The sequence below is a fragment of the Pteropus alecto genome, unplaced genomic scaffold, assembly GCF_000325575.1.
Source record: "Pteropus alecto unplaced genomic scaffold, ASM32557v1 scaffold94, whole genome shotgun sequence".
NCBI lineage: Eukaryota > Metazoa > Chordata > Mammalia > Chiroptera > Pteropodidae > Pteropus > Pteropus alecto.
This window is the reverse complement of record NW_006437736.1, coordinates 13923538-13934529: the sequence shown is the minus strand read 5'-3', so window position 1 is coordinate 13934529 and position 10992 is coordinate 13923538. Positions and strand designations below refer to the sequence as shown.

The window sequence follows — 10992 nt, the reverse complement described above, 5'->3', positions numbered from 1 at the left end:
CCTACAGATTTGTAGTAGTCATAAAATTTGGTAGGACATGTCCATAGCTGTCTACTTAAAGCTTCTGTTTATATTTGTACCAATTTTAATATTTATGCCTAGGACTTTTTCAACTTCAATTTTTAATAAATATACTAGCAAACAGTTACTCCGAAATGATTTTATATTTTGAAATCTCTATTTGCAGTTATTTTTTCTGTTTATTCTAGTTTTTAATTTAGTTTTTCACTTTCTCAATGAGTCTCACTGAACTTCTACTATCTTGTTAATATTTTAGATAAATAAGCTTTTAGTTTTGATAATTTCTCTATTGTTATTTTTTCTATATTAGCTCCTATCTTTATCTTTAATGTTTTTCTTTCCTTTCTCTCCCTCCCTTCTTCCTTTTTTTCCTTCCTTTCTTTCTCTCCTCCCTCCTTTCCTTCTTCTTTCCTTCCTTTCTTCCTTTCCTTTTTCCTCCTTCCTTCCTATATTTTTTCCAACTTGTTAAGATGATTGTTTTAGTTAATTTTTGAATCCTTTGAGTTTAATAGTAAAAGTATTTAAGAAAAATGTTCAAGGACACTCATTAGAATCAAGGTTGTTCAGTTAGTTGCTATCTGGCTCCAGATTATTTTCTTAATCATTATGTTATAAATTTCTCTTAAAGAGTACTTTATGCACTTTATATATTTTCATTTAAGTGCATTTTAGTTTTCTCTCATAAATTTTGATATGTACTGTACTTAGTTTTTTTATTTTAAAAATTTAAAAAATAATTGTGGTAAAATACATGTAATGAAATTTGCTCACCTTAACCATATTTAAAATATTTTTTTAATTTTTCAATTACAGTTGACATACAATATATTAGTTTCAGGTGTACAACGTAGTGATTAGACATTTATAAAACTTATGAAGTAATCACCCTGAGAAATCTAGTACCTCTCTGACACCATACATAGTTATTACAATATTATTGACTATATTCTTTGTGCTGTACTTTATACCCCTATGACCATTTTGTAACTACCAATTTGTACTTATTAATACCTTTCCTTTTTTCTTCAACTCGCAACCTCTTTTTCATCTGTCGACCATCAAAATATTCTCTGTATCTATGAATTTGTTTTTGTTTCATTTGTTCATTTATTTTATTTTTTAGATTCCACATATAAGTGAAATTACATGACATTTGCCTTTCTCTTTTTTACTTGCTCTACTCAGCACAGTATCCTCTAGGTCAGCAGTCCTCAACCTTTTTAGCACCAGAAATAAGAGCTCCTATGAGAGTCTAATGCCTGATGATCTGAGGTGGAGCTGAGGTGGTGATGCTAGCGCTGGGGAGCGGCTGCAAATACAGATGAAGCTTGGCTCACTGGCTTGCCACTCACCTCCTGCTGTGTGAGCCCGTTCCTAGCAGACCATGAATAGATACTGGTCCGCGGCCCAGGGATTGAGGACCTCTGTTCTAGGTCATCCATAGTTATAAATGGCATGATTTTATTTTATTTTTTATGGCTGAATAACATTTCCATTGTATATATACCTACCATTTCTTTATCTATTTCTCCATTAGTGGACACCCAGATTGCTTCCCTTTCTTGGCTACTGTAAATAATGCTGCAATGAACATATTGATACGCATGTCCCTTCTAAGTAGTGTTTCAGGTTTCTTTGGATAAATACCCAGAAGTGGGATTACTGAGTCCTTCTTTGTCTCTTGTTATATCCTTTGTTTTAATGTCTCTTTTGCCTAGTATAAGTACTGCTACCCAGCTTTTTTGTTTGTTTGTTTCCATTTTCATGAAATATCTTTTTCAATCTCTTTACTTTCAGTCTGCGTGTCTTTCATTCTGAAGGGAGTCTCTTGTAGGCAGCATATGTAAGGGTATTATTTTCTTATTCATTCAGCTACTGTATGTCTTTTGACTGGAGCATTTAATCCATTTACATTTAAAGTAATTTTTGCTAAATATGTAGTTATTGCCATTTTATTATTTATATTTTTGTTCTCCTCTTCCCCCTCCTCCTCTTCCTCCTCCTCTTCCTCCTCCTTCTTTCTTCAAAAAGTCCCTCTAACATTTCTCGTAATACTGGCGATAAACTTTAACCTTTTCTTTTCTGGGAAGCTATCACTTTTTCAGTTCTGAATGATAGATTTGCTGGGTAGAGTAATCTTGGTTTCTTGCTTTTTATCACTGAGAATATTTTGTGCCCATCTCTTCTGGCCTGCAAAGTTTCCATTGAGAAGTCTTATGGCAGCTCCTTTGCAGATAGTTAACCACTTTTTTCTTGCTGCTTTTAAGATTCTGTCTTTGTCTTTAGCCTCTTGCAAGTCTCAGTGTGGCTTCTTTTGTGTATCCTAGTTATAGGATTTCAGTTCAGCTAGATTGCAGGCCATTTTTAGTGATGGTTGTTCTGTAGTTTCATTATAATTTTGATGTGGTTATGGAAGGATGCAAGCTCAGAGTTTACCTACTCCTCCACGTTGATTGGAAACCCGTCATTTTAATCATTTTTACACATACCGTCCTATGGTATTAGATGCATTCACATTGTTGTGTAACCACGACCACTACCAAGCTCTAGAACTCTTGATCTTTCAGAATTGAAAGTATATACTCTATAAACAATAACTCTTCATTTCTTCCACCCCCCCAACCTTTGGCAATGATCATTTTACTTTTTGCTTCTATGAATTTCACTAGGTACCTTTTGTAAATGGAATAATATGGTATTTGTCTTTTTTTGACTAACATTTCATTTAGTATGTCAAAGTTCTTCCATGTTGTATCATTTGTCAGAATTCCCTTCCTTTTTAAGGATGAATAATAGTCCATTTTATGTATATGCCACAACTTATTATTCATTTATTTATCAATGAACATTTGGGTTGATTCTACCTTTTGGTCTTTGTGAATAATGCTGCTATGAACATGGGAGTACAGATATTTCTTAGAGACTCTGATTTCAATTTTGGGAGGTATGTATACAAAAGTCAAATTGCTGCACAATATGGCAATACTATTTTTAAGTTTTTGAGGAAATGTCATACTGTTTTTCATAGCAGCTGCACCATTGTACATATCCACCAATAGTGCACAAATATTCCAATTTTTCCACAACCTTGCTAACACTTATTTTCAGTTGGTTTTTAAAAAAAATAGTAGCTATCCTAATGGGTGTTGAAATGGTATCTCTCATTTTAGTTTTAATTTGCATTTTCCTAATGATTAGTGATTTGAGCATCTTTTCATGCACTTGTTGGTCATTTGTTTATCTTCTTGGGAGAAATGTCTATTCCATTGTCCATTTTTTTTTTGTTTTTTGTTTTTTGTTATTGAGTTAAAGGAGTTTTTTTTAAATTCTTGGATATTAACCCTCTTATCAGATATGTGATTTGCAAATATTTTCTCCATTACATGGGTTGCCTTTTTACTCAGTTGATTATGTCTTTTGATGTATAGAAGTTTTAAATTTATCTATTTTTATTTTTGTCATCTGTGCTTTTGGTGTTGTATCCAACAAATCATTGCCAAGTCAAATGTCATGAAGCTTTTTTATCTTATTCTAAGAGGTTTGTGGTTTTAGTTCTTATTTTTAGGTCTTTGATTCATTTTTAAGTAATTTTTATATACGGTATAAGGTAAGGATTCAATCAATCTCTCTCTCTCTCTCTCTCTCTCTCTCTTTTTGCATGTGGATATCCAGTTTTCCAATATCATTTGTTGAAAAATTGCCCTTTCCCCATTGAATCATCTTGTCACCATTGTTGAAAATCATCTGATTATACATACAAGGGTTTATTGCTGGACTCTTTGGAAGATAGTTTGGAATTCTCTTACAAAGTTAAACATAATACAATAACTATAATCCAAGCTATCTACCCAAATGAATGGAAAACTTACATGTACACAAAAATCCTGACACAAATATTAATAGCAGCTTTGTTCATAATCACTAAAAACTGAAAGCAGCCAAGATGTCTAAGTGAAAGAAGTCAATCTGAAAGACTACTGTAAAATTCCAACTATAGGACATTCTGCAAATAGTAAAACCTTAAGGAGAGTATAAAGATCACTGGTTGCCATTGTTTCAGAGGAGTGATAAGGATGAATAAGTAGAACACAAAAAAATTTTAGAACAGTGAAACTATTCTGTATTCTAATGACGAATAAACACCATTTTTGCACTTGTCAAAATCCTTAGAATATATAACACAAAGAGTGAATCCTAATATAAACTATGACTGTTAGTTGATAAAAATATGCCAATGTTGATGCATTGATTTTTAACAACTATACCACACTGGTATGGGGCGTTCATGGTAGGGAAGTCTGTGTGTGTGTTCCAGGAGGGAGTATGTGAGAACTCTGTATTTTCACTAATTTATCAGTGAAACTAAAACTGCTCTAAAAAATAAAGTATATTAAATTATAAAAGAATTCTTTGCTGTGTGTGAATAAGCTTAATGGTTTGTTTATTACTTGTATATTTATAGATATTTGATATCTCCACTTATTTTTAGTGTGCTTAATCTACAAATCTTTCCTAATTCTCCCATTGCTGCCTTTCCAAATCTTAACCTTCTCTTGATTTCTTGGCTATAGTCTCCATTTGATGACTGAACCAAGGTAAAAAAATTTTAAACAGTTTTACTATCTTCATTGTCTGTGTTAAAGTTGTGTATTTCTTCTGTAGTCATGATTTTTTACTTCTTGATGTTAAAATGCAGTTCTGCTACCTTGGTTCAAACTCTTGTGGGAGAGACTGTTCAGTAATTTCTTAGTTTTTATAAAATGCATGAGCAACCTTCTCATACATTTATTTCTCTTTAGAAGTTTTTAGCAGGCTTATTTCTATCATTTGCAAATGAAAAGATTTAACTTAATGCACAGGTAACATAGAAAACAAGAGGTAGGGCAATAACCTAAAAAAGATTATAATGGAATCTGAAAGTATAACGGTTTGGGGAACAGCTAGAGTCTTAAAAGGAAAGTTAAATATGCCCTTGACTATGAAAGAAATATAGATTAAGTGTCTAATCTCTGTTTTCTAAGGATTTCATCTATATATAAACCAGTCAGTAGCCTGGAAATATGACTACTCTTTGGTTAATGTCTTTGACTACAGTCTGGCTCCTATGATGCTTCAGCAGCACTTATGGAAAGGAAGACAGATCTTCACTGCTGGTATAGACCTATTCACTTGTAAATGTTTCTATTTTTCTCTGTCCTGTCTGACTTCTGAGAAGCATATTACCCTCAGATCAGTGTTCTTTACTTGCTCCACCAAAAAAGAAAATTGTGAGTCTCTATTGAGTCGTTGGACTATTGCTGTGGTTGTATCCTGTTTGTCTTTGCTGATTTCATCTTCACCAGTAGTTGATGTACAAATTTCTTTACTCTGTCTCTTGCACAGACTCCTTTTTTAGTGTAGTCCAGTCATGATTTACCTACTAGATATGTTATTATTTCCTATTAGTCTATGTTTTTAATATATCTGCCAGTTAGTCTTTATTTTATCAGTGGCATTTTACCTGATAAAATGTTTTTTCATTCCTCAGAAGACTATAAACTACTGGTTAACAGCATAGGCTTGAATGCCAAGATCTAAATTCCAGTTCTAGCATATTCTTTGCAAGAGCTCAGTCGAGTTTTTAACTTTTCAAAAACTTGTACATGTCATTTGCAAAGGGGGAAAATAGTAATTATTCATTTTGTGAAGATTAAGAAAGTTAATTTCTGTTTAGTGCTTAGAACAATATCTGACATACCAACAAATATTAACTATTATTGCTTTAGAAGTATGTTTTCATAATGCTCCAAGGTTATAGCTAACATCAGCTGGCACTCATATCGTCCCAGGTTTATTGCTTGGGTTACTTGTATTAACGTTTTTTTTGACCAAGAGGTGTCAGAGGTGGGGTGAATGACACACTACAGATCCAACAAAAAATCTGGGTAATGAATCAGAGACAACCTTTAAGACCTCCTTGTTAGGAATCAGTGTACAAAGCATTCATAACGGTCAGCCACTTCTTTCTCCAACCTATTTCAGCTGTAATCACCAATGTCTCCTTTTCTTTTAAGTTTTGACACTTCAATTATAATAACTTGGTTGCATCTCTTTGAGTTTATTTGAGTTTATCATTTTTTTTTCTTTTTTAATTCTCTGGGCTTCCTACAGCTAGATGTTTGTTTCCTTTCTCAGGTTAGTGAAGTTTTTAGCCATTGTTTCTTCAAATAAGTTTTCTGCCCTTTTCTCTTTCTCTTCTCCTTCTGGGACTCCTATAATGTGAAAGTTGATCCACTTGATGTTCCGTAAGTCCCTTAAGCTATCTTCACTCTTTTTATTCTTTTTTCTTTTTGTTGCTTAGTATGAGTTTCACTACCCTGTCTTCTAGTTCACTGATCCCTTCTATACTTGATTTAGTCTGTTGTTGAATCCTTGTATTCTAATTTTCAGTTCAGTTATTATATTCTTCAGCTTTGTGATTTCTGTTAGGTGCTTTCTTATATTTTCTTTTTCTTTGTTGAAATTCTCACTTTGTTCATGAATTGTTCTCCTGAATTCCATGAGCATTTTTATGACCATTATTTTGAATTCTTTATCAGGTAAATCACTTATCTTCATTTCATTAAGGTCTGCTTCTGGAGCATTATCTCGTTCCTTCATTTGGAACATATTCCTTTGTTTCTTTGTTTTTCTTGACTCTGCGTAGGTTTCTGTACATTAGATAAAGCAGCCTCCTCTCCTCTCCTCTCTCTTTTTTGAAGGAGTAGTATCGAATAGATGAACCTCATTGTTTAACTTGGCCTTGATTGTCTCTCAAACCTTTGTATAGTCCGATCCACCTTCTTTGTTCTTAGGGGCTTCCAGTAGATGAGAGTACACCAAGACTTGTCAGTGTCCCAAAAGGGATAATCTTAGTCAGTGCCTAAATGTAGGATGATTGAAAGCCTGACGCTCAAGCAGCAGCTTTTAAAGTGTGCAAGTAGACCTCTTTCACGAAAAGAAGGTATCAGATGGGGCTTCTGTCTTCTTCTATGCTGAGTCATGGGAAAATAGCTGGTTCAGAAGTGTTTCATTATTTTCTACAGTCCTAGAACTCAAGTCCCACTGGCCATAAGAGCCAGGCCATCAAGCGATGACTATTCCCTGGGTTGCAGTGGCAAAAGCCAGGGTGCCAGATGCATGTACATGTTCCAGGGAGACATCAGTATCCTGGAATGGGTCAAAGGGAGAACCCACTGGTGGAGCCCCCTGACCTCCCTTGCCTCTAGGGAGTATAGCAGTCTGTTTCTAGATGTGTGATCAATTAGAAGCCTGACCCTTAGACAGCACCTAGTAAAGTATGTAAATAGGCCTCTTTCAGAGAAAGATTGGGTGGTAGAAATTTCTGCCTTTTTTCTCTGCATTGAGCCCTGGGGGAGTGACTGATTAGAAACTGTTCTTTTGTTTGCTACAGTCCTTTGTGACCCAAGAATGAAAACTCCACTTACCATCAGAGCCAGGTGACCAAGGGGTATATCCTCTAGATGGCAGCCAAAAAATCCAAGGCACCAGAAGCGTGCACTAGCTTCTTTCAGGAAATACAGCAACTTTAAAAACATGGAGATGGCTTTTGTTGGCCTCTTCGGCCTCTGGGGAGGATCACAGTTGGCCTGTAGATGTGTGCTAAATTAAGGTTGCAGCTTTTAAGATACACAAATAGACTTTTTTCAAGGAAATATTTGAAGATAGATATTTCAATTTGCTACCTCTGTGCTAAGTCCTTAGGGAATAATCATGTAAGTCCTCAAGAGCCCAGTAAGAATTATTTTTTTGTTTGCTATAGTCTTGTGTGTCTCATGGACCAAACCCTATTAGCTTTCAGAAGTAGGCTTTTTGGGGACTCATCCCTCAGATGGTAATCTTAAAAGTTTGGGTGCTAGATGTTGAGTCCAAATCCTTCACTCCTTGTGGAGAAGCTGGGAGTTGTGAGTTTCTTCTGAGTTATATATTGCTGTGGCAGGGGTGGGGTTTATAGAAGTGTGTCTCAGCCTTTCCTACTCATTTTGATGCAGGTTTTTCTCATTCACCCAATGTGTAGGAGTTGCTTAATTAGTTTCTGGATTTCCTTCAGAGAGAATTGTTTCATGCGTACCTGTAGATTTGGTGTATCTGTGGGAGGATCTGAGTTCAGGAGCCTTCTGTGTCACTAATTTGCATCAGGACCTGATAATTATTTTCATTCTTCACTTGTGACATCAGTCTATTTTAGTCTATACTTTTCATATGATTTATTTTTTTGCAACCAGGTGTCTCTCCCAGAAATATTGTACTTCTGATACCTTGTTGGCTACTGTTCCATAACTCATTGGCTTTATCTGTTAGCATTATTCCAAAACCATGTATTCCTTATTTTGTCAAAGTCAGTAAGTCTATGTTGGGGTTTCACTCTCTAGAATATAAGCGAGTCTGCATTGTTAGCCCCTTTGTTTAGTATATCTGATTAATTCATAATTTAGAGTACATTATGAGCCTTCTTTCTACTTTTACTTTATACGAACTTTTGGATTCCCTTTCCACCAGGTTATTAAAGTAAAAACTAATGTACATTAGTCTTTCCTATTGTTGGTATTGAATAGACTTTTTCCCAAAAATTACTTATCTTATTATTTCTGGTGTCCATTATTTAGTTTTCCAAAACAAAACAAGGAAATACTTATGCTTAGAAATGCATATATTTTCTTATTTTTATATTTTTATAATATTTTTATATTACAAATATAAATTATTTTTTTGGATCATTGTGAATTTGGATTTTATACATTCTAACTAATATTTCTAACTAATCATAATAATAATAAATATATTTACACTCACATTGTTTAAGCTTGTCTTTGGAGTCCTTACGCGTTAACCACTTTACAGTTTAGTACATTTTATCTGTGATAAAGATGTTGCTTTATGAAAGAATTTTACATTTCCTTTTCCTTTGCTTAACAAGCCTGCATTCTCTCATCTAAGAAGATTTTGAGATTTAATCAATAGCTCTATCACACTTCCTCTACTCCAAAACATAGGTTAATAGAGCTTTTTCTCATTGTTTATGTTGTCTTTTTGCACTTTTAACTATATTTTGGACACAGCTTCTCATTTAGCTTAGATATTTTTAAAACAGAGTTTCATGTTTTTGAAATTATTCTTATTTTCTGGGATATACAAAATGTGCTAAATCTAGTTTATTTTCTTCCCACTCTAAGCAGGATTGATATATGGCCTAGCAGTCCTGGGTCCTTTTAATAAAGAATAAATATTACTTTAGACAAAGATCTAGTTTATAGCATTGTTTATGAGAATTTGTGAGTAAGTGCTGCTGTTGCTGTGGGAATGTTTTTGATCGTGACAGTGTTGAAAAAGAATGTATTGTCAAATTTATAATTTTACCTTTTCCCACTTCCAATTTAACATAGTAAAGTAGTAGTTCATTAAAGATCATTACACACACACACACACACACACACACACACAGCAGGAACCGTTACAAATAAGGTAGTTGCTATATATTCCTTAATTTGGTTATTCTAGAAGCTTAAATTTAATACTCTCTAAGCTGCTAGGTACTTTTTGTCGTCTTTAGCTGCTATAACAAAATACCATAGACTGTGTGATTTAAACAATAGATATTCATTTCTCACAGTTCTGTAGGCCAGGAAGTCTGAGATCAGGGTGTAGGAATGTGGGTCATAGGACAAAAACATTCAGGTCATGACAGTACTGTAAATGAAGTCAGGTACCCTGATGGTGTCTTTATCACAGAATGTCACATTTCCATTTCCTTTGCCTTAACAAATCTGTTTTCTCTCATCTATGAAAAATTTGAGATTTAATGAGCAGTTCCACTATATCTTAACTTCGCAGCCAAGTTTTCGTGTCTTTGCTTATAAGGTTCACATACTGGGAACATTAAAAGCTTTTGCTCATTGGTCACATTTCCTTTTATCATCTTGCACACAACTTACTCAGTTCAGAGAACTTTCTAGTGCAGAGCATATAGCTGCCTTTGAAAATATAATACCCAGGAAAAGAGAAAGATGAGGAGATGTTAATTAATTTTTGTCACTTGTAAACTTGTATTTTCAACTTTTCTTTGGAATAAAACAGTCTCTTCAATTGTTTATCAGCTAATTTCTGAGTTGTGAAAACTCCATTTTTCTCACTGTATTCCCCCATTCAATCTTTACTGTCACAAACAGACAGACAGAAAAAGAGAAGACACTTTTTACTTGCATTTGCACGGGGAACCTTAGCAGCAGACAGTAATTGTTCCCGGTCTGTCAAATTAAATTTTTATTAGGTATAATGATTATATTCTTTTAGGGTATTGTTAACTTTTTTGTTTGTTTGAATAAATAAAAACAAAGTGCATTAATTCCACGTGACACCCTGATCTAGTGATCTCAACAAACATGGAAGTTTCTACTAACTTTTTTGGTATTGCTTTCTCAATTTCCTTTTTTCTTTGCTTCATCTCCCAGAGTAAGTAAAAAACCCCATTCTTTGAAAAGACTTCTCCTTTTGAGCTGTCTTTTGTATTGGGAACTTTATAGTCTTACAAGAATAGGTAAGACTGGTGTTAAAATCTCAAGTATTTCTGAATATATCCTTTTATGCACAGAAATAAACTCTGAGGAAAAAATATAAGAGGCATCTGATTCTCCCAAACATTGGACAACAAGAGAGATAACCCACAATGGGGCAAGAAAAACCTCAAAATAAACGTGAGTACTTCTCTCTTTTCAATTTTAAAGAGGCAGGTAAAATTATGACTAAGATTTAAAAATATAAATTGATGGTAGTTGTAGTTTTGAAGACTGAATATGTTGATATGGAGATGAGAAGGTAGAAGAAAACGAGGATGACCATAGATAGATTCAAATACATTAGGTAACAGAAACTTCTTCGTGAAACATAAATTGGGCCAAGAGAGAAGTTAAAGTGTATATATATTATACATACAAT

At 34.0% G+C, this 10992-nt stretch overlaps 1 protein-coding gene across 1 annotated transcript in view; it reads left to right on the top strand.

Moving 5' to 3' along the window:
- Positions 1 to 10621: 10621 nt before the first annotated feature.
- CLEC4D (C-type lectin domain family 4 member D) overlaps positions 10622 to 10992 on the top strand; it is a 7522-nt gene continuing 7151 nt past the window's right edge. Inside the window, exon 1 of the mRNA XM_025048829.1 lies at positions 10622 to 10751. Coding sequence (XP_024904597.1) covers positions 10724 to 10751 — 28 coding nt within the window. The 5' untranslated portion in view covers positions 10622 to 10723. The remainder of the gene's footprint in view (positions 10752 to 10992) is intronic.